The 27,410-nt window shown below is 36.5% G+C and overlaps 1 protein-coding gene across 3 annotated transcripts in view; it reads left to right on the forward strand.

Moving 5' to 3' along the window:
- The window catches only part of LOC129247233 (ras-related and estrogen-regulated growth inhibitor-like protein), a 73,957-nt gene extending 47,393 nt beyond the window's left edge, over positions 1-26,564 (forward strand). For 2 of the 3 annotated variants that reach the window (XM_054886274.1, XM_054886273.1), the window contains exons 2-7: positions 23,600-23,734; positions 23,926-24,074; positions 24,134-24,292; positions 25,328-25,480; positions 25,556-25,739; positions 25,832-26,564. In XM_054886274.1, the coding sequence (XP_054742249.1) occupies positions 23,626-23,734; positions 23,926-24,074; positions 24,134-24,292; positions 25,328-25,480; positions 25,556-25,739; positions 25,832-26,073 (996 nt within the window). In that variant the 5' untranslated portion in view covers positions 23,600-23,625 and the 3' untranslated portion in view covers positions 26,074-26,564. The remainder of the gene's footprint in view (positions 1-23,599; positions 23,735-23,925; positions 24,075-24,133; positions 24,293-25,327; positions 25,481-25,555; positions 25,740-25,831) is intronic. The other variant, XM_054886275.1, reaches the window with a different exon arrangement.
- The last annotated feature ends 846 nt before the right edge of the window (positions 26,565-27,410 follow it).

The following is a 27,410-nucleotide window of genomic DNA, read 5'->3' on the forward strand; positions in this document are numbered from 1 at the left end:
ACAATATATTTAAAAAAAAAAATAGTGATGTGTGTAGAATTTTGCAACAAGGTGTTGATGAGCAGAAATCGTAGTGACAGAATTTAATAGCTGTTGGGGCAGGTATGTTTCACTACAAAATGATTCTCTTGATACAATTTCCTTATTACAATTTTTAATTTCATTATTCAACCACTAAAGCCTGGTACAGTTTACTTCTTCTGCTTGCTTACAAAGACTACTTTTTTATATAAATGAAAGTTTGCATCTCATACTCGAAGGTACTAAGAACTTTGTTCTTAGCCCATTTGCTATTCATACGAGCAGGCCAATATTTTAATGGATATATTTGTAAATACTTACTTGGAAACTCTTTGTGGTTGTGGCGTGTTTTATAGCAAATAAACGCAACCGCTGCTATTGTCATATCCTCTTCTTCTTCGTCCGCGCCATGGCCCTTAGTTGGGGTCGGTACTCCTCGTACGCAATCTCACGATTACTCAGTCCTGGGTTGTCCTTTTGTTGACTTCGCTTCGCTACATATCGTTTTTAATAGTGTTTAGCCAGAACTTAAAGGTAGGCCTTGTCCCATTGATGGTAACGGTTGTGTTACCAATTTCTTTGTCGCATGCTCTTCCGGTCTTCTCATAATGCGCCCATACCACCGCAAGCGATTTTCTCTCAAATTCTCTGTTATTGGAGCCACATGACAGCTACCTCTAAATATTAAAATCACCACAGACAATTAAGGCTGCAAAAGCTGTAATTATTTGAATTTTCTGCGGGCAGCCGATTTGAGTGCAATTAAGTAAAAGCCAACAAATATGTGGACAAAGTAATATGCCACTGTTTACATAACTATAGTTGCGTGAAAGCAATAAATTTATTTACATTTACAGAATTTCAAGCATCAGCATCTGGCTATCGGTGCTTGAAAGTGAAGGAGTTTAAACGCTTGAATGTACAGTTAACCAAATAAATACTTTAAACTTTTCTAACAAAATTAAGTGCGCCTTTAAAATTTATGTATCAAATACAAAGTGAAGTAACAAGCTTTCCTTTATGACATTACTGAGAAAATCAGGCATAATGATAGTAAGGAATGTCACGTATACGCCCCGACAAACAAAATAAAAATTTGTAGCGAATAGCTTGCTGCCGCCGCAATCGATTGTGTCTGTATATGACATAACGGTTGGCTATGCAAAGAGCTTTAGCTTAAATTAAATTGTGTACTTTTAATAAATTTTGCTAACTGGACTTCGCAAAAGCTGCACTCATACTTTATATGGTAGAATTGACGTCCAGTCTCCATCTAAGATTAATATTTTTCACATCCATATCGAAGATTTTTTATGAGTTATTCTTATTTAAAAAGAGAGCGAATGGAATTGTGGATGGCCGGAAATTTCCTATCTCCCAACCACTCAAGCAATGTTGCAATTTGCCCTTCAGACTAAGAGAGAACATTTAAAGGAGAAGTGGATGCAGTTGTGCTGGCGATTCATTACTGCTCTGTAAACTTCGCAGAGTTTTTTTAGAATTTTAGTACTTTATCGAATAAAAGGGAATGTAACTCATTCATTTTTAGCACATTTGACCAAAAAATGTACAATCTGAGCCTGGCACAAGCCGCACAGTAGCAGTGAAAATGCTCTGTACTATTCTCCAAACAAGCATCCACGCATCTTGCAAGCGAGGTGTATGCCATCTATCATGTGTAGAGATAAACTTAGGCAGGAACTTTCAGACTGCGCCAATTGCCATTTGAGCAATAGGCAGGTGGCACCGAAGGCTTTGTCATCCTGTGAGGTTAAGTCCTTACTAGCCCTTGAGTGTATCGAGAAACTGAATTTGTTAGGAACTCACAATCGCATCCGTTTAATTTGGGTCCGAGGACACAGGGGTATAACTAGCAACGAAGTAGCGAACTCATTGGCAAGAGAAGCTGCGGCTTTGCCATTCATTGGACCCAAGCCCTTTCTTGCTATGGGATAAAACACCATCAAGGAGACGCTTAGAAGTGAAGAGCTGAGGGTAAGCGGGACCAAACTATGAGGCTATGGCAGGCAAAATCCTTACTGGGGCGGGTGCAACCAAAAATTCGTAAATCTCATTTTCATACGCTATTGCAGACTGCGCTTTCATATACACATGATCGGGATATGGTCCACTGTTTATTATTGGTTCTGCGACCAATTCCAGGAGATTCCAGTGCACCTTATACTTGAATGTAGTGCTATAGCGCGGAGAAGGTTGAGACTTCTCGGCCATTTGCGGCCAGAAGAAAGGCAAATACGCTCTATCATAAGTTTAATCAGGGAACTGGGTCTGGATGAGATACTTTGATGAGTAGAGGGCACAAAAGGCCACAAAGTCGAAGTGCAAACCTCAAATAAATCTAATCCTCCAAACAAGGTGTCTAAGGTGACCATATGGCATGCTCTTGGACTGTGCAACGTAACTCTATCAGAAGAAGCGAACTGTAAGACTGAATTTCGCTACCACTTTGGTAGGCCTTTCCGGGAAACATCTGGCTATATGGAAGGTATCAGTACTACGCCAACAGTTCTTACGAACTTTATTAATTAAAGCCTTAAAAGTGAATCCGGTCTAATTGAATGCTCCAGAAAACTGCAACTTGTCAATTTGTTGCCTTGCACAGTACAGTGATCCACATTTAAGCTCATTTCACCTTTCAACGAAATGCTTCGCCTCAACTTACATTGCTGAACTATTTTGGAAAAGGAGCATGCGGCTTCTAAAACCGGGTGCAACTAAAAACTCAAAACCACCTTTAGTAAAATTAGGCTATCACGCAGACACTGATTTTAAATCCTTTTGACCAATTATTCAGTCTGCTACTTTAAGTAGCATTGCAAAATCTTCCCATTGAAACATTTTATTTTATTTTTTTTCTTGTTCACTCCTCTCGGGAGCATAAGGCCTCGACAAGACTCAGTCTTGCGTTGGTTTCGTTAATCTGTCTTTGATTTCTGACAGGGTAGGTGATTAGCCTGCGGCTATCAGTCCTAAGTAGTGGGAATGCCCACCTGTCGTTGCTTAGGAACAACGCTTTCTTATGCTTGGAGCGCCATCTGTGTGTCATATTTTTCTGCCAGAAAGATCACACAGATGGTTGAGGACTTCGCTAAAGAGGTGTGTCTGCGCTAGTCCCGCGGTTGCCCGCTTTCTCTTGCTGGCGCCACTTGATACAATGTGTAACTGTGTGTTTTTGTTTTTTTGCTTGGTTTAGCAGCCACAATGCAAATAATGCGCTGATTATTTTGCGGGAGTAAGGAGTATTGCGGCCGCCGTAGCCGAATGGGTTGGTGCGTGATTACCATTCGGAATTTACAGAGAGGTCGTTGGTTCGAATCTCGGTGAAACACCAAAATTAAGAAAAACATTTTTCTAATAGCGGTCGCCCCTCAGCAGGCAATGGCAAACCTCCGAGTGTATTTCTGCCATGAAAAAGCTCCTCATAAAAATATCGGAGGCCGTTCGGAGTCGGCTTGAAACTGTAGGTCCCTCCATTTGTGGAACAACATCAAGACGCACACCACAAATAGGAGGAGGAGCTCGGCCAAACAACTAACAGAAGTGTATGGGCCAATTATTTTTTTTTTTTTTTTTTTTTTGAAGGATGTAAAGGATAAGTTTTTGGGTTTGAGGAATGAGATTTTTTACCACTTATTTACCACTTTTAAACGGCAAGATAGAAAAAATGTTCAGCTCATTAATTTTTGCATAAACTTTTGATTGGGGAAACCAATTTGTAGTACTTTTTTCATTTCGCGGCAAAATTTTTAAAAAGGAAAAAATGTTGTCCATTAACATATATACGATGAGCGTCTGTGGGGGGACTCACGCATACACCACAATTTCCCAAATGGGATACCATAACAATTTTAACGGTATCTGCGTCCCATAAGATATTAGTTGCCGATTACTTGCCCCATCTGCCTTAGAGGAATTTCCCCACTGCTGCATGTTTGTAGGTATAGAATATAAATGAATATATATTTGCATGTATGTATGTGTCCTATAAATCTGCATAGTCATATGAGTACACAATATATTCACTTCAGTAGAAGCATGTTAGTTATTAGCATTTCAGTATGCGCACACCTCTTGCTTCCGCCAACCATCAGCAAATCCCTTTGAGTGAAAAAGGACACGCTTGGCTATCAGTTGACATTATTGCATTTTTGAGTTGGTGCAGACGGCATTCCAAGGACGTCGACGCTAACATTAAACCCTTGAATATTTCAATACCGCCAAGCAGCCAACCAGAAAAACCAGGAAAACCAGCAAACCAACAAATCAGCAAACCCACCAACAAGGCAAACAAGCAATAACATCAGATTGCGGTGTTGGTGTCCTATCTTTCTGCGCGCCAAAACCATTTTAAGTGTTAGGCAATGATGGGCTTTTCATTCATAGAGATAAGTATGTACGCGGCTATGTTAGATTTAAAAAACATTTTGTTACATTTTTTTCGCTCTTCACATAAATACTTGTGCATGTATATAAGTGTGTACATACATACATGGCCGCTCTAAAATGTGCGCAATTGTGTTTTTTTCCTTAAAGTGTCCATTTTAGCAGCAATAAAGTTGACACCGTACACAGCGGGTGTTGTATTGCGAAATTTAATGGCTTACAGCGAAATTGAAGCTGTTTGTTAAGTTCGAAGCAATAAAACCATAGTTGCCAACTTGGTGCTTTATTATTATTATTCCCTATGGTTCCGGGGAGGAACAAGAGGGCCACTGTAAACGACTTCCATTCAGAACTTTACTCCGCCAATCTATTCGGGTCGTTCCAGTTTCAATTCATGGCACGCGTTTCCAAATCCAGCAATCATCTTCAAGTGTTCGATGGCCTTTCTCGTCTACGGCTGTCTTGGGAATTCCACTCAATAGTGACTCTTGTTAGATCATCACATTGTCTACGAAGGACGTGCCCATCCAACCGAATTTTATTCTACAAATCTCAAGGAGTTTTGGGGTTTGCTGAGATGTTCTCCAAAGATCTGCACTTGAAATTGTGCTTGGTCAAAAGGTTTTCAAAATTTATATTTGCCGCTGTCGCATTCTAAGTTTCAGAGGCATAGAGTAAAGATGATTTGCCATTAAAATAAAAGATCCTAAACTTTATGTATTGAAAAATGTGTGATGTTTTCTAGATTGGACGTAAGGAGACGTAAATATTGCTAGAGCTTTCCTAATGCGGTTTTGGATGTCTTCGCTCTGCTGTCCAGATAGCAAACAGATTTCACTTCCTCCAGCTGGGTACCATCGGCCAGAAACCGATGCGTATTTTGAGTGTTCGTACGCATCACATTGCTTTTGGAGATGTTGAAAACCCGCCCAGCTTTAGCGGTGGCTTGCTGCACTGATTGGAGTTGCATTGCCATGTCGGAAAAAACATTGACACGAAATTTAGTGCATTTTGAAAATGAAATGCCAAAAAAATGGTTTAGTGCCTAGTGCCGTTTTTAGTGCTTTCTTTCTGAACTCAAATGTAAGACTTTGTCTCGTACTAAACAACCTTCTTTATACGGCCTGGTGTCAAGTATAGTTTTTTAAAAGTTAGTTTTATAAAGCCGACACCTAATTTTGTTTAATGGGATATGCATACGAAGAGGCTTGCTAATTCAAGCAAATAAACTCGGAAAAGGAGAAGGAGATATAAAAAAATTATATTGAATTCGTCAAAGTGTTAATCAACGAGATAAGCTCTAGACTTCCCCGTAATTTTTATATGTTTAATAAAATAATAACCATTTATCTTGAAAACGTATTAACCCAGTTGAAGGCGGATAGACGAGGGTCATTTGAAAAGTCCGCGCAAAGTCAGAGAGATGCCACTACTGGCGGATATCGAAGGTAGTAGTAGTAGTTAGTAGCATCTCTTGGAAGAACACATACCAAGTTTCAGCCAGATTGATCCATATCTTTGTATGTATTTGGCATTTGTATGAATCCAGGAAGTCGAGTGACTTTCCTTTTCCATCACAACAAGGCACCAGCTCACGCCCCAGCAGTTGTGGTTGCAAACTTAATGGAAATAGGTTTCCAACTCGTTTCACATCACCTTATTATACAGGCTTGGCTTTCTCAGATCCCTCGGACTACTATTTGTTCCCCAATTTGAAGAAAAGGCTGGCGGGAAAAAGATTTTATTCTCAAACGAGGAGGTGATTGCAGAAACGCATGGCTATTTTTCAGACTTGAACAAATTCTATTATTCCGAAGGGATCAACAAACAAGAACAACGTTGGATGATGTGTATTAGCCTAAAATGAGACTATGTCGAAAATAAAAAATGGTTTAAGCTCAAAAAAGTTTTTATTTTTGCTCGACCCTCGTACTGCCTTTGGGGAACGAATTTTTTACAGATTCTGAGACTTTGGCGGACATTAACTGCAGTTGGATAAATATTTACTTGATACAATGAAGTTATGCTGAGTCGACTTCGGAGTTCTGGATTCAAGTTAAGCTGGTCTGAATCTTTTTTACTATTGATTAATCAAATTTCAAAATATGGCTTGAAGTTAATTTTATGACCACAAACTGAAAATGATGAGAAAATAAACTTTGAAATTATTTTTTAAACAATTTGTGCAAATAGAAGCAATTTTTTATACAGAAAACTTGTACTATTTTTTACTTTCGTTAAAAGAAAAATGAAAAATATATAAAATGTGAAAAATAAAAAAATTAAAAAAACTAAAAACTTGTTTAATAATAAAAATAAAATAAATAAAAAAACTGTATTTGTGATTTAAAAATATTTAGTGCTTTTAGTGTAGTAAACCTCTTTTTTATGAAAGTTTTGCTGTTTACTGAAACTCGAAAGTTGGCAACTCTGAATAAAACTTACCTACTACTAATACAAATTCTATCTTCAAATATACAGTTAAAGAGAAGCATTAGCTAATAAAGAAAATTTATTACCAGTGCGACTCCACCCATAAATCAATAACTAAAATAAATTTATGTAAAACTCATCGGGCATGGACCGCACTAATGTAGAAAATGTGCGAGTATTTATGCTACAAAAATTAAATTTTGAGTATCTGGAACTCAATGGCTGTTTTATTCCTGTGGAATGGAATAATCAATGGTCAGACAATGGCAAACCAGACAACACAAATTTTCTGCCCGAGTTGTCATTAGCCTTTTCATATGTAATCGAACTTCAAACAACGAAAATCGTAAAAAGAAAAAAACAATGCCTATGAAAACATTTTTTTCAAGAATTTTTTTTATATTATTTGCTTGGCTTTTTTAAGTATGCAACCTTAAGCTAGGCATACTCGAGAATGGGAATGATAATAATCTTCAATTCTTTTCTTAAGTACTTTTTCCTCACTTCGAATGTTTAAATGCAATATGAGAATTTAATTTTTTTTCATTAAAAATCTAATATTTGTCTATTTGTCCGATCTGTCTGTCCACTATATCTTACACTCCTAAATCATTCATCCGATTACGATGAATTTTTTTTGTGTTTTTGCAGGTATGTCAAGTAAAGTTGCAAGTTTCGAAAAAGTAGTTTTTTCGAAGCAAAAATAGTAGGAAAATTCGCCCCAAAATTCAGTTTTTTTAAGCACTTTACTCAGCGATTTTTCCCCATTTTTTTTTTAATTCATATAGAAATTATGACATTAATAAACAAAAAAATTTTTGGTTTTTTGTATTCAGATCACTGATGCCGATTTTTTTTTTTTTTTTTTTTTTTTGTTTTTTTGGCTGTGAGGTTGGGTTAAAAATGCCTTCGCACCATATAGTAACCGTCGCTACTACGTGTGTGGTGAATCCACTAAAAATATCCCCCCTCTTCTCTTGGAGTTTTACCTCCACCCCGGGACTGCTTCCGCATTGCTTCGAGGTAGAGGGCCAAGACGGCGTCCTAAGAAGGACACTTACTTACTCACCCTGCGTCCAGGGTCGCCTGTTTTGAGAAACCTATGCTCAATGCTCTTCAGCATGACTTTCCATTTCTCGCTTCTATTTTCGGATAATATCCTCTACAAAATTTGTGACGGCATTCCATTTTTCTTCGTCTATCATCATTTTGTCGATAATTTCTTCAGGTGTAAATACACCAATAGCTCGTTGTAGACCTGTTCTCTCTACGTTCCACCTCTCGCATTCAAAGAAGGTGTGCTCCGCATCATCATACTCAGTATCTCCATATATGCAGTTTGGTTGGCTCACTTTACCCATTCGCCACAAATACTTGCGAAAGAAGCCATGTCCGGACAAAAACTGTGTGAGGTAATAGTTAACCTCACCGTGCTTTCTTTCTACCCACTTTTTTAGATCGGGTATTAGTCTCGCTGTCCATCTACCATACCGTTCAGAGTTCCATCTTGCTTGCCAAAGTGTAAGTGTTTGGACTCTAATATCGGAGAGGCGTAGTACTGGGGTTCTTGTGTTTTTTGCCTCCCATCTCCGTTTGCGCTCTTGTGCTAGAATATCTATAGGGATGGTTCCGCTGATAACTAACACCGCTGCTTCAGATACTGTTCTATATGACGAAGCCACTCTGAGAGCGCAGGTGCGTTGCACAGATTGCAGAGTTTTCCGCCGGCATTGCACCCTTAGCGAATCTGCCCATATTTCGCATCCGATGCCGATTGAGAAGCCCCGCTGCGACCTTACTGGAAGAATTGATTGTACATCCGCCATTTTAAATTAAAAATAAAATAAATAAAAAAAAAATTATATTATTTTAATGTATAAATAAACTATATGCTAATTTTGAAAAAAATATATTGACTTCTTCATTTTAAATAATTTTAGTAAAAATCAGGGAAAATATAGGTATCTGTCCCCTTAAGGTGGTGGTAGGGTTTAAAAACACTTTTTTTTGAATTTTTTACAGAAATATGGCTTAAGATACTTTAATAAAATCAGTTGCATGTTATTGTACATCTTTTCAATAAGTTTTTAAAAAATATTAATAATAAAATATTGACAAATAAGCCCATGACAGAGTTTTTTTGGAGATATGTTTTTCGAGAGGTGCTCTGCGGTGCCAATCGGCATTCGTCGTAGAATCATCTGAAACTAAAAAAGTCGAATTTTTCAGTTAAAGTTCCCATGAGTTTCTCCTTTTATTTGTGGCGGTCGTCTGGATGTCGAGAATTACAAGGAGTAAATATACCCGAATTTTCAAAAGCAGCAACAAAAAAAAAAAACAAAAAAAGAATTCCACCAAGAAATTTGCCCTTGTATAGCTAAAAAGACATACTTACTACTTTTTTAAATAATTTGCAAAATTTTTTTCATGAAATTTTTTTTTTTTTTAATGATGCACAGTAGGAAATAGTGAAAAATTGTAAATGAAGTGAGCATTTCGAGCTGTCAAGGCTTGATTCAAACTTTAGTTGTGATTTTTATTAATTGGCATACCGTACAACTCTTGAACTAACATTTAAAAACGAAGTGAACATACAAGCAAAAAAATGTTTAATAATCTGTAAAGTGGATATCTCGAAAAAGACTAAGTTTTGGGTTTCATTTTATATAAACTAATCAGAACCAACCTAAAATAATAAAATCCTTAGCATCTGGTACGACTTGCCTGGTAAACTGAAAAAGTACTTGGGAGGATTTTCTCAAGTGAGGACTCAGAATGTTTATAAATATTTAGTCTACAGGAAGAAAACACAAAATTTCATCGGAGTGGTCCTGCCATTGTACACCTCGGCGTTCATTTTATTTAGTTTTTATTTTGATATTTCTTACATTCGTATTAATAATTATCGATAACACAGAAGACACAGGGTTGTACGAAAAAAAAGTATCGTTATAATCTCGAATTTCGGGAGGGACATTTTTGATTACGGATTGAGAATTCAGCTCGAAAAAGTAGATAATCCAGTTATTTGTGAACCTTTTATTAGTCTTTTATAAAAATAAATAAAATTTATAGCTTTCCCATTAGTAAAGTTTTCTATTATCCAAAATTTTCATGAAATAAAGAAATGCTATAAAGAAATGTTCACAAATTTTCTTTATGAACTAAATCTCGTGGCCTTATGCTCCAATTTGGAACTGCTATAGTGATTGAAGAGTTCCGGCACTGTTTCGAACAATGGAAGATTCGCATGGAGCGTGGAAAGAATAGAGGGACGTATCGTAGATAGAAGGTCTCTTCTTCATATATTGAAAGTGAAAAGTAAATATCGGGTGTTTTTAAGAGCTATAGAACTTAAAATGATAATAAAAAACAGAGATATTGTTGGAATGATTTTTTTTATTTTTAATCTGGTATTTTTTGATATAATATCCGGCATACAAGTGTATCCGCCACAGCTACAAGTTACACGGTTCATTCAAACAGTTCAATTTTCAACTACTTTTTCTAATAAATCTGGCTGGATGGCGTCAATGATGGATAGAATATTGCAATAAATCGATTGTTAAGCGCGCTGTATGGCAAGCGGCGCCTTCTTGTTGCTACCAAATGTCGTCGCTGTTTAGCTGATTAATTTTTGGAAACAAAAAATCACTCTCAGCATGTCCTGATAGCGCTCGCCATTCACCCATTTTCCATAAGGGCACCTCCTTGCTTATTTCGAATGGAATAAGAGCCGATTATGCCACCAATGCTCTACGAACTTCGCGAACAAAGTAAATTTTCCCGTTTTGTAAGCGTTATCCTGGCGTTAAATGATTCATGATAGATTGGCAAATTTTACTGAACAGAAATGTCAACACAGTTTGCCATTCTCAGCTGTTAAGTGGTTACATACGTCCAGCAGCACCAACAGTGCGCTAAAAGAAAAACTGTTTTTAGAAGGGATAACAGTAGAAATAAATATAAAAAAATTTTGTAAATTGTTCATTAGTACATTCTTAAACTTTATAAAAAAAAATATTTTAATTTTTCTTTACAAATATTAGTATAGAAAAATCACGTGACCTTAAGGGGGGAAATCCATGTAAAATTTTCAAAAAATCGAATTTTTTTTCGATATTTCGAAATTATTTTATCTTAAGAATATACCGTGAAATTTTCATGAGGAAATTCCTAATATTATATTATAGCTTCTATAGCCCACCAACTATGTAGAGAGCGGTCCGCGCGCTCCTGTACCTCAAACTTTAAACTCATTTATCTCGAAACTGTATTTTTAAAAACTGCTCGCGTTGTAACGCAAAAAGTTATCAAGCGATTTCTTTGAAGTTTGGTGAGGTCTTCCTGTACATTACTATCGGAAGGATAAACCTAAAATTTCAGATTTTTCGCGTTGATAAATTACTTTTTGGGGTTTAAAAAGGTCAATAAAATAGCCCTAAATTCTGACTTTTTTTCAAAGGCTCATTTTATAATTAATTTTATACTTGTTTTTTTAATTTTATAAGTTCATCCTTTCCGTTAATATGTTATAAAAAAACCCAATTTCATTTTTTTGATTCGGATCGATAGATTGAGAGTAATAAATAGAGCAGTTTGGGCCCTCGCGCCGTAGGCAGCCGATAAGAAATGATCCTGAGCCGCCATTTTGGAAAAAAAATGAAAAAGATTTTTTTTTTTTTGTACTCTTGAAAGGTTAACTAAAGTTGTGTTAATGCTTCAAAATAATATAATTATTTTATGACCTTTAAACATATGTTAAAAAAAGGCTTCTACATGGACTTCCCCTCTTAAGTACAATAAAAAAAAGTTTCTCCACGGTCTGCATCACTTCTCCTTGAAATGTTGATGGATCTGTAAAAAGTAAAAAAATTATGTTTAATGTTTTAATAAAAATATTAAAAATTCCGCTCGACAGACTATAGAGAAAACACTTTCGAATATTTAAAAAAAACCGCTCAACAAATATTTAAAACTGTATGAGTTATCATGCAGACCGTTCCGGAAAAAGTAGTTGCGAGAAAAACTAGTTTAAACTTTCAAGTGCATTTCGCTCGAGGTCGCGCGCATTTAAAGTAAGAACTTAAAATGACTTGTTCTAATGTAGCTAAACAAAACACCCGATACACATAAAAACAAATAAAATCTTGTACAGCGTTAATATCGCTATGTAATAGCCACACCTATTGCATAAAAATATACTTCTAAATTCAAAGTAATTGTAACTTCATTACAGCTGCTTGCTGCATATTTCTCCTTGCGGGACACTTTCGCATAAGAGCTCAATGCTGCTTTACATTCAATGTTGCTTGGGTGTTCTTTTATACATATACATACATACATTATATTCAAAAACAATGTATGACACACTCATTCATATTACAAGTATGCGTAAATATGTATGTGCATACTTATGCATGGATGTGCGCCCTTATATGCCAGCAATACTCAACTGCAGACATAGGCACACATCTGTTTCCACATTCATATATGCGAGTGAGTGAGTGCTCGCGGTTTCTATTTGTGGAATATGAGACAGTTACATAGGTGCATATGTATGTGCGTGTGTACTTGTGTATTGCAATCAATAAAAAAACGCATCTGATGTTTTTATTTTATCACTTCTGAGAATGGCTGTCATCTAACATAGACCTCCTACATGTGACAGTTCAATAGAAGGTCATACGAATGTAGTAAATATTGGAATATTTAATATTGAATGTATATGAAAATAATTATTCAAATATTTAATAAATGCACTGTGATATGCATGACAATACTTGAGCAGCAATGAAATGATAGATGAACACATTTGATTAGAAATACGTATGAATTTTGGCTAGTCTACTTGAAGCAATGAATGACGAAATTGGAAATGTTGTCACTTATTTCAAAGAAAAGTTGGAAATCAAAGATTAAAGCAGCCAAACCGCAATGCGTAGGAGCTTGCACGTAATTGGAAAGTTAAAAAGGTAATATAACAAAGCACACATATTCATCAATCAAATGATTCGATAACATACTTCAATACATTATTTTAAATAAAAAATTTGATGAATGGAATGGATGGATTAAATAGGATTATGACATAGAGAAGTATATTCAAGCGCTGTCAACTGTGTTAAAAATAAAATGAGCGAGACGAATTACCACGTTTGACTTAGTTATGCATTTATGTACATTGCATTTTTTTTTTTTTTTGTTGTAGTTAGTTCTTTTTTTTAAGTATAATACATTTTATAACAAAAAACATAAAACTCGAAGCTACAAATTTTGTTCAACATTCACAAGAATTTAATAAATTTAAAAAAAATGGTCAACAAAACTTTTCCTAATAAAATTATAAGTAAACTCAAGCAAACGCAGTGCTAGCAGCAGAGGCTTTCGGCTGGCTGGTGATGTGTGATGGATCAGATACGATGAAGTAGGTCGGTGTACATTTTTTTTATGTTATCTTCAGTGGCATCTTTTAAAAGTAGAAGAGAATCTGTGTTGCTGAAGTGGTGATGCCTTTGAGAAGCAAGTTCTGGGCAGGAAACCATTAAATGATGCACACTGACTGTGCCTTGGCAGAAGGGGCAGGTGTTGGATGTATTATACTGTAATAGATGTACGCTAGTAATTATGGTGTGCCCAATACGGAGTCGTGTGTGTGGGGTAATTTTATATATTATATATTACATTTTTATTTTGCATACGATGGTGAGGATTTTCTGCCATATAAAGAGAAGTCTTTTATATGGAAGAAAGTGCCAACAACTCAGCGAAAAAAAATTATCAAAAATTAATGAGAATATTAATCCACTTGAAACTTCTACTTTGTTATACCAATATTGAATGGACTATGAAACTGCATGCCCAGACTTCTCCTATAAATTCTGAATAAATAGTTGGAAGTTTTAATGTATTTTTGTCGTTAATTTTTTAAGTTTTTGTGAATTTTGTGAGTTTAGGAGTTTTGAGTTGTTTGGATTTTGTTGTAAAATTATATACAATATATATATTTTTTTTATTATAAATTATTTATTTTTATTATTTATAAAAAAAAAAAAATTATATACATAAAATAGCTAAAAATGTGTAATTCCTGGCGCTCCTGTTGTAATATTTTGAACTCTAGTAGGTTTCTTCGAATCGTCAAGCGTTAGCAAGTGACGAGTAAGAAGGCAACTGGTATAAATATGCATTTGTTCGTAGCGCTGGTTAAGAACTACACTGCACAACAGCATTTCTGATGATTGGGTTATGATACATGTTTTTAGTCCAATTTTCAATGACAATTTCAAATCTGTAACTGAAATTCCTGTATCGCCTCTATATGACTTTATATGACACATTTGAAAATACTATAGATTTAAAGACTATTTTATTTTATTGCCTTCTTAAGTTTAAACAAATTTTCTTTTATATGATTTCCTTGCTGAAGTTGAAGGCATAGAACTGTTGTTAATGCTCCAACAATAGTCGGCCATCATGTGTGTGTTCCAGTAACCTTGATAGCGTTCCTCCATTGTACGAAGGTCCTGGTGGACTCGCTCGCCCTGTTTTTCGCTGAGATCCCCAAGATTGGCTGGAAAATAGTCCAGATGGTTGTGAAGAAAGTGTAACTTAATGCTCATATTACATCCAACCCTTTGTAAGTGACCCATTAGTTGTTCGACGTGCTGAGAATAGTCAGAACTTTTCTTATTTCCTAATTTCCTAATTTCCTAATTTTGAACAAGCCAAACAAACTCATTCCATGCCATTTTCTCAATCACTGTCATAGTGTCTATGAAATTTGAGTCTTTTATTAACGACCTTATCTGTGGCCCGTCAAAAATACCCGCTTTTATCTTTTCTGCACTCAATATTGGAAACTTTTTAGACAGAAAAAGAAAACAATTTCCATTTTTGTCAAGAGCTTTAACAAATTGTTTTATAAACCCCAGTTTTATATGTAACGGAGGTAAAATTATACGATCCCTTGATACTAAAGGTGGGTTTATCACGTTCTGTTGTCCTGGTACTAACGCTTCCCGAGCAGGCCAATCTTTTTCAATCCAATGTTGATTTTTAGATCTACTATCCCATAAGCAAAGAAAACAGGGAAACTTTGTGTAACCACCTTGTTGGTCTAAAAGAAAGTTTACCATTTTTAAATCGACACATATGACCCAATTGTGTTCCGCATATTTAATTTTGTCTAAAACCAGAGCAATAGTTGTATATTCTTCTTTTACTTTAGTAGAATGTGCAATTGGCAATGACCCCAATTTGTTCCTATTGTGTAAGAGAACACATTTTAAACTCCGTTTTGATGAATCTATAAATAAACGCCACTCACTAGAAACGTAATTTTGTAATCCCATTGCAGCCATTAAACCAGGTACATTTTTACAAAATACAAAGTCATCTTCTTCAGCAAAATATTCAAGGAAAGTTTGTTCTCTTCTGCGATAGTAAGAAATTTTAGTTTCTTTTGTGACTAAGTTTCTTTCTTTTAATCTAGACGCCAAAATTCCTGAACTAGTCTTTGACAGTCCCAGATCTCTAATGAGGTCGTTTAAATCATCTTGGTTAAATGGTTTTGGTGTTCCCAGGTCACAATCAAAGTCACTATCGCTATTGTCTGTTTTTGCCTCAAAATGTAAAAGTTCTTCCTGTGAAGCACCAGGATGAGGTTCAGATGACATCGTAGGGGTCAAAACACGTATATGTGCCGATCGTATGGAAGGATACTCCCATTTGCCTCGATTTTTTCGGTTAATGCCAGTTATTTTTACCATACAAAAATAACAGTCATCGTGGTGGTTCACAGGTTCAATCCAGATCATAGCAGTTTCGTATCTAAATTTATTCCTTTTCTTATTCGTCCACAAACGTAGAAACTCAACACACGTTTTGCATACCTTTTGTGGAATCCAAGGCTTATTTTTCATTTCCATTGGGTGACCGAAGTAATTTTTGTACGTCTCATTTACGAACGATGTCACATTCAAACGGTTTTCTTGAAACATATACTCTCCGCAAATAAAACAAAAACTATTCCGGTCATTTATACAAACTCGTCTTGACGATGCCATAACAAATAATATTAAGAAAACTTAATATTTGTTTAAATATTCGTCAATTAACACTGAATTATAGTGATTTTTTTGTGATAGCTATAACTCGTAAACAAGAGCTGTTACAAAAAACATGAGGGTATATTTAGAATCGGCGTTGTCAAATTAGTAAACATCAAGTATCAAAAGTCATTCATCAGACAAAAAGTGCGATTTTATTTTTTTGTGCTATCAGAAATTAAATTTGTTTGGAAGCACTTAATGAGTATTAGTAAGGCCACGTTCATACAGGGAAACATTTGTTGCTTCAACTCGTTACTTGTGATGCTCGTGCTCTATTAGACCTTTGACTTTAAACTAAAAACTAACGATTGTAAAGAGTGTGAACACGATGACCAACACCGAAAGAAAATTCGCAATATTGAAGCAACAAAAGTCTCCCTATATGAATGCGGTCTAATGAAACTCTCCTAAAATGGAGTTGGCAACATCGAAAATAATAAGTTATACCAATTTGATGAGGTATAAACATACAGCTGCTTTATAAAAATGGTATTGGAACCGCTTAAAGCTCAAAGCTTTAAGAGCTCAAAACTCTTTTCTCACAAAGGGAAAATTTTAGATGAAAATTTTACTAATTGCATCTGAGGTAATAGGACTATGAATAAGTTCGTGCGGTTTTACAACAGATGGCGTAACTTGATTATTATTCCATCGATCCACATTTCCAAACATTCATTGGAGAGCTACTGTCATAAGGCACAAACGTCAGTATAAGTTTTTTATTTGAAGCGTAAACAACAATATTTTTACCACACTTGAAAATGTCGAATTTCGTGCCAAATAATGTGTTTTTGCGGGGAATTCTTCTTCATTATTTTAATATGAAGAAAAAAGCAGCCGAAAGTCATCGTATCTTGGTGGAAGTTTATGGTGAGCATGCTCTACCTGAGCGAACGTGCCAGAAGTGGTTTGCACGCTTTAAAAGTGGTGATTTTGGCTTGGAAGACGAAGAACGCGAGGGTGCGCCGCCAAAGTTCATGGATACCGAATTGGAGGAATTGCTCGATCAAGATCCGGCTCAAACGCAAGAAGAGGTTGCAAAAACTTTGGGAGTTGATCAATCAACCATTTCCAAACGTTTAAAAGCCATGGGAATGATCCGAAAGGTAGGCCATTGGGTGCCGTATGAATTGAAGCCAAGAGACGTTGAACGCCGTTTTATGGCATGCGAACAACTGCTTCAACGGCACAAAAGAAAGGGTTTTTTGCATCGAATTGTGACTGGCGATGAAAAGTGGGTCCATTACGACAATCCAAAACGTCGGGCAACGTATGGATACCCTGGCCATGCTTCAACATCGACGTCGGCGCAGAATATTCATGGCCTGAAGGTTATGCTGTGTATCTGGTGGGACCAGCTGGGTGTTGTGTATTATGAGCTACTGAAACCGAATGAAACTATTACGGGGGATGTCTACCGACGACAATTGATGCGTTTGAGCCGAGCATTGCGAGAAAAACGGCCGCAATACGCCGATAGACACGACAAAGTTATTTTGCAACATGACAATGCTCGGCCACATGTTGCACAAGTGGTCAAAACATACTTAGAAACGCTCAAATGGGATGTCCTACCCCACCCGCCGTATAGTCCAGACCTTACGCCATCCGATTACTATCTCTTCCGATCGATGCAACATGGCCTGGCTGACCAGCACTTCCGTAATTACGATGAAGTCAAAAAATGGATCGATTCGTGGATTGCGGCAAAACCGACCGAATTTTTCACAAAGGGAATCCGTGAATTGCCAGAAAGATGGGAAAAAGTAGTAGTAAGCGATGGACAATACTTTGAATATTAAATTTGTAACCATTTTACGTCAATAAAGTTTCAAATTTCGAAAAAAAACCGCACGAACTTATTCATAGTCCTATTAAATAAATTATACCTACTCATATGATACATTCTGTAGCTTTCAAGTGCAAAAATCAATGTTACTTATACGACCTGTTGATCCGCCGTTACACAGAAATGTATGTATGATACAAAAAAAATCATGAAACACAATTAGTTCCATTTCTACTTCTTTTTTTTAATAAGAACAAATTTTTGGCATTTGCGCATATATGTATAAACATTTGGCATTGACCCATTGGAGTTTTTTGGGGAAGCAAAGAAGATGTTAAAAACGTTTGCTTTTATTCATATTAACGAGTAAGCAATTATCTGTTAAATAGAAAATCTTGTCTTATAAAAAATAATTCTCCTCATGAGCTTCAAGTGTATAACCGAAGATGCTCAAAAGAATAGTTAGAGCAATGGAATAATTAAATCGTAGTTCTGATATTTTAAGCTAAAAAAAGAGTTTGCGTGCTTTAAGAGTTGGTGCACTATTTTTATTAAGTAAATTATGTAATTTCATGCATGAAAGTAACAAATTTTAATTTAATTTAAAATTAATAAAAATTTAACATCTTACTTGGAACTATTAGTTGTCGCTTTAGAAGCTTTTTAATAACCTTAAAAACGGTGGTAAATTTACTATCACAATTCTCAGTGCAGAGAGCTTTTGACTGAAGTACGCTCTGATTGGCATAAAAGCCCAAAAAACTCACGCGCTTTGTTTGTCACAACTAGAGAACGACCGAGCATCTGTTTTTAGTCCAAACCGAAACACAGCATTTTCGAGAACTGGAGCTCATTCGCTAGAATTTTCAATGATTGTCTCCTTTTATTAGGTATTTGGCCGAGCACCCCCTCCTATTTGTGGTGTGCGTCTTGATGTTGTTCCACAAATGGAGGTATTTACAGGATGTTGGCTATTGCCCGGCCGCTTTAAAAAAACTTTTTCTATCATTTGGTGGGTACTCAGTTACTGCGGCCGCCTTCACTTTTTAACACACTTTTATTAGGTCGGGTTGTATGTACATATGTAGGTATGTATGTATATATGTATGTATGTATGCATGTATGTATGTAACGGAATCTTTGAGCTTAATTTTCACTGGCTTCTAAGAATCTGATCGACTTGAAATTTTGCACACCTATCAAGGACCGATGACAATGCAATAATTTGATAAAAGTTTTCCATTATCCTTATTAGGATTGCCAGGATTAATATTTTCTTTTTTTTACTGTGGGCAAAAAGTAAGGTGAATTTGGTTTAGATGGGAAACTCTTTTTCTCGTGAGAGCGCTGAAAAATGTGCATTTTTTATAACATTTGCCAATATTGCCACACCGGTAGAACCATGAATTAAGTATTTTTTTAAACAAAAATTGGGAATTTTTAGTTTCCACACCACCATTGAGGTTAGTATTTAATGTGCGGTTGTGTAATAGTATATTACTCGTAAACACCTACATATACTAAAAATAAAAAATAGTTAAAAAAAAACTAATATAAAAAACACGCTTTTATTGCTAATCGAACTAAAAAGTAGAAAATAAAAAATAGTTTAAAAAAACTAAAAAACACGCTTTTATTGCTAATCGAACTAAAAAGTAGAAAATAAATGTTAATGACAAAGGGACCTATAATGAAGTAATAGCAAATCGAACGATCAGTCATAGTCAACCACCTCAGAACAGAATTATAACAAAAATTAAGATACAAATAGAGTAATTCAAATTAGAGTTAAAAGCGTGGGATGCATTTTGCTTCACTTTCATAACCTTCTGTACATAGGTAGCTGCCAATAGAATGATTGTAATATTTACTATATCAAGCATCCCACGCTTTTAACACTAATTTGAATTACTCTATTTGTATCTTAATTTTTGTTATAATTCTGTTCTGAGGTGGTTGACTATGACTGATCGTTCGATTTGCTATTACTTCATTATAGGTCCCTTTGTCATTAACATTTATTTTCTACTTTTTAGTTCGATTAGCAATAAAAGCGTGTTTTTTAGTTTTTTTAAACTATTTTTTATTTACTTAGTATCCAATCACGGGTCAGAATAGAATAAACAGTAACTCTTTTAAAAGAGTAAAAATGCCCGCGGAACTTTGCTTCCATTTGTTCACAATAGGCAATTGAATGAGTTGAACAGTTACAGAAATTAATTTTGTCAGAGCGTAACAGTTCGAGAGCGTAGGGTAATATGGGTAGAATGAAGGGGAATAAATGTTAAGTAGAGCGAAAAACAGCAGTGCTCTGTTACGACGAAGCGGTTAAGAGCGGCGCAACAGAGGTGCTATTTTACCTGGGAAAATGGAAATTAAAGTTTTGAGAATCCTACTTGAGTGCAAAGTAACGTTTTTTCTCATGTGGATTGCAAAGCCTACTCAATGTTTGGGTTTATAAAGATCCGCTGACCCAAAGGCTGTTATGATTTTTTTTGTTTTTGTTTTTGTTTTGTTTTTTATTGAAAGAATGATAATTGAGAAATGCTTGCTCAAAGTGCAGCTGAACTTTTGTAGCCAAGTATGGCCGGTGCTGAAGCTTGCTCGTACTCTAGTCTTCACTCATCTAAATCATTTGTCACCACAACGGGCGAATTTTTTAATATTTGTCCAAGTGAGCCCTTAGCTAGAGCAGCCATTTAACCTAACCTAAATCATTTGTGGTTGTGGTTAACAAGCTCAAGTATTCCCTTCATCAACTCTTCACAATTGTCAATTAACTATTTTGTTCGACACATTTACGAAAATAATTTTTGAATGCACCGACGGATATGTACATCTTCTATGCACTCCGTGCTTTTTATAAAAATATTGCCATAAAATGTTTCTCTCACTTAGGTCTACGAGCTGTGTTCAAAAAGTATCGCCAATTTTGTGTTTTTTTTTTCAAAAATTATTTATTTATTCATTACTATCTATTTTGTCCCCTTCAAAGTAATCCCCATGAGATATTATGCACTTGTGCCAATGTTTTTTCCAATCTTCGAAGCACTTCAAAAAATCATTTTTTTTAACTTGTTCAGCTCCTTCTTCGATGCCTCCTTTGTCTCGTCAATCGTAGTGTAGCGTCGTCCTTTCATGGTCACAGGGGGCCAGATCTGGGGAATACGGTGGCTGTGGCATCATTAATGTGTTGTTTTTGGCAAAAAAGTCGCGCACAAGCAACTATGAGTCAGCAGGGGCGTTATCGTGATGCAAGAGCCAATTTTTGTTCTTCCACAAATCGGGGCGTTTCTGGCGGATTGCTTCGCGCCAATTGCCTCAAACTTGCAGGTAATATTCCTTATTGACGGTTTTACCTTGTGGCAAGAACTCATGATGCACAACGCCCCTGCAATCGAAGAAAACGGTAAGCAAATCGTTTACATTCGACCGAACTTGGCGCACTTTTTTCGGTCTTGATTCGTGCGGCAGCTTCCATAGAGAGGATTGAGCTTTGGTTTCCACGTCATAACCTTAAACCCACGATTCATCACCAGTTATGACCCTCTGGAGCAAATTTGGGTCGTCGCGAGCAGACTCCAACATCTCGTTAGCAATGTTCATGCGATGCTGCTTTTGGTACGAATTTTGCGGCGACCCGTTTCATGTCCAAATCATTGAAAAAAATCGAATGACACGAGCCAATCGATATGTCTAGGTCATCAGCAACTTCTCTAACGGTGATTCGACGATTGGCCAATACCATTTCCTTCACTGGGGCGTCCGGCACGCCTTTCGTCGTTCACATCTTCTCGGCCTTCTGAGAACATTTTGTACCACCGATAAACGTTGCTTCGGTCCAAAGTAGCTTCTCCGTATGAGTCGCACTCCGCATTCGGAATGCATCCGCGCACTTAATTTCGTTTTTCACACAATATTTGATACAGGTTCTTTGATCAATCTTTTTGGATAGGTAAAAATCGAAGACGAGCCGAAACACGTGCAAGCAAAGCAGATGTCAACAATTAACTAAACATTCAAAAAGGCTGAACTCGTCGGCATGAGTGAGAGGCATGAGTACCAACATATCGCCACAAAAACTCGAAATTTGAATATACGTGACTTGCGAAAATTCAAAATTCGTGATACTTTTTGAACACACCTCGTGTAGCATCAATTACTCTTTCTAAATGAAATAAAATATAGCTTAAAAAAACTAAAAAACACGCTTTTATTGCTAATCGAACTAAAAAGTAGAAAATAAAATATAGCTTAAAAAAACTAAAAAACACGCTTTTATTGCTAATCGAACTAAAAAGTAGAAAATAAATTTTAATGACAAAGGGACCTATAATGAAGTAATAGCAAATCGAAGGATCAGTCATAGTCAACCACCTCAGAACAGAATTATAACAAAAATTAAGATACAAATAGAGTAATTCAAATTAGTGTTAAAAGCGTGGGATGCTTGATATAGTAAATATTACAATCATTCTATTGGCAGCTACCTATGTACAGAAGGTTATGAAAGTGAAGCAAAATGCATCCCACGCTTTTAACTCTAATTTGAATTACTCTATTTGTATCTTAATTTTTGTTATAATTCTGTTCTGAGGTAGTTGACTATGACTGATCCTTCGATTTGCTATTACTTCATTATAGGTCCCTTTGTCATTAAAATTTATTTTCTACTTTTTAGTTCGATTAGCAATAAAAGCGTGTTTTTTTAGTTTTTTTAAGCTATATTTTATTTTCTACTTTTTAGTTCGATTAGCAATAAAAGCGTGTTTTTTTAGTTTTTTTTTAACTATTTTTTATTTTTAGTATATGTAGGTGTTTACGAGTAATATACTATTACACAACCGCACACTAAATACTAACCTCAATGGTGGTGTGGAAACTAAAAATTACCAATTTTTGATTAAAAAAATATCCAATTCATGTTTCTACCGGTATGGCAATATTGGCAAATGTTATAAAAAATGCACATTTTTCAGCGCTCTCACGAGAAAAAGAGTTTCCCATCTAGTCATCTATGTTGTGTGTTCCGAATCGATCAGATTTTTAGAAGCCAGTGAAAATTAAGCTCAAAGATTCCGTTACAGTCATTCATACATACAACCCGAGCTAATAAAAGTGTGTTAAAAAAATAAAATATTAATCCTGGCAATCCTAATAAGGATAATGGAAAATTTATCTCACATGTCTCACACTGCACTCGTTCTTCGTGACTATTTCGCCAAAAATTCCACGCATATCGTTCCGCAACCACCGTATTCGCCTGATTTGGCTCCGTGTGACTTCTGGCTATTCCCAAAACTCAAGAAACCACTACCGGAAATGGACTATTTGGCATGTTTCGGGGATTGGAAAACTCGTTGGCATAAGTGTATTTCATCGAGAGGGCATTATTTTGAAGGGGATGAAATTGATTTACAAGAATAAATGACGATATTTCATTTTACAACCAAATTCACCTTACTTTTTGCCCACAGGTAAAAAAAGAAAATATTAATCCTGGCAATCCCAATAAGGATAATGGAAAATTTTTATCAAATTATTGCATTGTCATCGGTCCTTGACAGGTGTGCAAAATTTCAAGTCGATCAGATGTTTAGAAGCCAGTGAAAATTAAGCTCAAAGATTCCGTTACATACATATATACATACATACATACATACATACAACCCGTCCTAATAAAAGTGTGTTAAAAACAACTAAGTTCATCCATTGGGGCACACCTTGCTTTAACTCGAATGCTTTTATCTACATAATTTAAACTTATTTGACCTACCATCTTCTACCTCTTATATGACTGAAAAAAGTTTTAAATGTTCCTTTGTCTTTACTATTCAAGGTAACTTTTAACGTAGCTTTCGCATAATGAATATCACATCGCCGAAATCTTCCTTTGCCAAAATGGGAATACACACCACAAAGCATAAACAAGTCAAAGTGATTGTGCTGGGACAGAACGGAGTTGGAAAATCAGGTAAGCACAAATGTAGTCCGAACTATATGTACTCAGGAGGTGAAATTTTTAAAAAATACCCCTTCCTGAAAATGTTTTCAAATCACTAGTAGCATTCACCACGTCAACTAACCATCTGATCTTTCTCCTTCTAACTGCATTTATTTGCAAGTAATCTCTTATGTTCTCACTCTCTGCTTTCTCTAAAACAGCTATGGTTGTACGATTCATAACACGTCGCTTCATTGGCGAATACGACCCCACCCTGGAGCAGGTGTATACACATAACACCACATTTGACAATGAACTCATACAGTTTGATATATTGGACGCCGCTGACGACCCGGATGTAAGTAAAAATGTAAAAAAAATGTAAATTTTATTTTTATCGCTCTATAACTACGAACAACAATCTTCCAGGATAAGGATCCCGAACGCTTGGAGTTTAACATACGTTGGGCGGACGCATTCATACTGATGTACTCAGTTACGGATAAATGTAGTTTTGATGAATGCAATCGGCTGAAGTTTTTGATCAACTATATTAAACGACGCCGTAAACTGGGCTCAAGCAGTAAGGTGGGTGGCTAGGGTGAGATTATAAAGGGTGGTTAAGTTTTAAGGGCCGGTGTTGATTTTGAATAAAATACAAAGTTTTTAAGAAATTATTGTCATTTCTCTTTATTATGATAATATTGGTATGGCTCAAGTACGTATAAAATAAAATATCGGCCAAATAACTGCCACGGCCTCGACGGCACACCTCCATCCGATGGTCCAAATTTTCGATGACGTTGAGGCATAATTGAGGTTCTATGCCGTTAATGTGCCGAATTATCTCATTCTTTAGCTCTTGAATTGTTGCTGACGTATCGATGTATACCTTTTCTTTCAAATAACCCCAAAGAAAGAAATCCAACGGTGTCAAATCACATGATCTTGGCGGCCAATTGACATCACCGCGATGTGAGATTATTCGGCCATCAAATTTTTCGCGCAAAATAGCCATTGTTTCGTTAGCTGTGTGAGAAGTGGCACCGTCCTGTTGAAACCACATATCATCCACATCCATAACTTCCAATTCGGGCCATAAAAAGTTCGTTATCATCTCACGATAGCGAACACTATTCACAGTAACTGCCTGACCGGCCTCATTTTGGAAAAAATACGGCCCAATGATGCCGCCGGCCCATAAAGCGCGCCAAACAGTCACTCTTTGTGGGTGCATTGGTATTTCGGCAAGCACTCTTGGATTATCATTCGCCCAAATGCGGCAATTCTGCTTATTGACGAATCCACTGATGTGAAAATGTGCCTCATCACTGAAGATGATTTTCTTCACGAATATGCATTTTGATTTGAACGCCCGTTTTCATAATAAGCCTGAATAACTTTAACGCGTTGCTCGATTGTGTATCTCTCACTGGTCCAAATTGAGTTCGTCTGAAATTGAAAAATATCAAATGAAATGCAGTAAAAGCTTGACGTTTAGGTGTGGTTCACATTCAACATCGGCCCTTAAAATTTAACCACCCTTTAGATTAGAGAGCACGCGCCCATACACAAACTCAGAAACTCAGGTAGCTTAAGTTAAGCATTGGTCTCTCTCTACAGGATTCTCTCTCCCATGTGCCAGTAATCTTAGTGGGCAACAAAACCGATCAAACGGAGGATCGAATGGTAAGTCTTGAGGAAGGTCAACGCCGATTTCGTGAACTATCATGTGCCTGCTTTCATGAGATCTCTGTGAGAGAGAGTATAGAACAAGTGAGTGTATTAAATTTAAATAAATTTCCGTACTGAGAAGCCGGGTAATCTTATACATATAAAACTTATTTTCAGGTTCAATCAGTGTTTCGCGATGTATTTCGCTTTTGGCGCGTCTTCAGCAAGTTTCCCAAACTGAAACGTTCCACCAGTGATGTACAAAATACATCCACATCAATACAAAGCCCCGACTCAAGTTGCTCTTTCTATGACTCGGCGGCGCTTACCAACGGAACACGCAGATCCTTCTTCATAATTGGTAAATTTTAATAAGGAAGAAGCTCCAAATAAAATCCCCCCATACAGCTATAGTAAATCTCTGATTACTAACATAATTTCTAAACTTTGTAGGCAATGCCTGCCTTAAGGAGAATGATCATGCCGGGTCCACCGACGAACTCGGCTCGGACAGCTTACACAGCTCGCGCATCGACATCAATACACCATTCCGGAGTAGAGCCTCTACCGATGGTACATTATTGTCGCGTCCGCGTCGCTGGCGTTACCCGCCCCCTGGTTGCTTGATGACACACACCAATCGGGTTGAGCGTCGCATGAGCATTTCGACACGCGGCAGCAATGGCAGCTGTTGACCATTGGTACTTAACGTTGAGGAGAACTCAACTCAGGATGGTGGATGAGCGGAATGTATTCGAGCGGCTTTTTATAAAACTGCAGCAAACATTTATTACTTAGTTGATTTGAGAGTTGCTAAGCTTTGCTTGATGTACAAATAAATTATTGAATATTTTTCATTGGAAGAAAAGTTCAAACGCTAAATGGGTGCGCTGCACCCTTATTTATAGACACCCACACACACACACATAAGCATAGTATTTATATTTATATTCATGAGGGCAATTATTTATAATTGCAACTATTTATTACCATTACACTTAGATATAATACGAGTGCATATGTTTTTTACATGTATTTTTCTATGTATTGATTGTATGTATGGGCTAAGTATTTGGAGTACTGAAGGTTTCATATTGTATGTATCAATGTGCATAAATAAATGTAAGCAAAAATATTATAGATTGCGCTAATTTACCAAAATTTTCAAAATTAATTTCAAGATGAACTCTGCGTTTTATTGTGAATCGTGAGATGAAAAAAAATAATAGGAAAGGAAAACAATTTCAGAATCAGGGCAGTCCGGTAGAGTCAAGTCCACATTAATTTGTCTGAAAAGTCACCTTTTCACTTAGATTCGCAAAGAGGCAGACGTATTACAAGTTATCTACTACAAAGAAACGTAAAGGTCTAGCTCCATCTGGTAGCACCAAGGACCAATAGGTCTGTGTGGTGGCTTTCAGCCAGCCAGGTCAACCTAACCTGACCTATCTGAAAAGGTGCATTATAAAATAAATTTGATTCGTGTGCAAGCGGACATCTTAAATATTTGAAAATTTCGCATACCAAAAGAGAGAGAGAGAGAGAGCAATATTGGGTTTAGGTTAAATGGCTGCCCTAGCTACGGGCTCACTTGGACAAATATTAAAAATTCGTCCGTTGTGGTGCCATACAAGGGAGAGGAGAAAGGAGAAGGGAAGGAAGAAGGAGCCTTGGGATTTGAGACGATGATGACCATACATTTTACGTCGATGCCGACGGTGGCTGATTTGCGTTCGTAGTTAGCCGCAACAAGCTACTGATGAACTTCACCAAATGTATGATATTTACGGCGGCCGCCGTAGCCGAATGGGTTGGTGCGTGATTACCATTCGGAATTCACAGAGAGGTCGTTGGTTCGAATCTCGGTGAAAGCAAAATTAATAAAAACATTTTTCTAATAGCGGTCGCCCCTCGGCAGGCAATGGCAAACCTCCGAGTGGATTTCTGCCATGAAAAAGCTCCTCATAAAAATATTTGCCGTTGGGAGTCGGCTTGAAACTGTCGGTCCCTCCATTTGTGGAACAACATCAAG

The sequence above is a fragment of the Anastrepha obliqua genome, chromosome 5 (genome assembly GCF_027943255.1).
Source record: "Anastrepha obliqua isolate idAnaObli1 chromosome 5, idAnaObli1_1.0, whole genome shotgun sequence".
In the NCBI taxonomy this organism is placed as follows: domain Eukaryota; kingdom Metazoa; phylum Arthropoda; class Insecta; order Diptera; family Tephritidae; genus Anastrepha; species Anastrepha obliqua.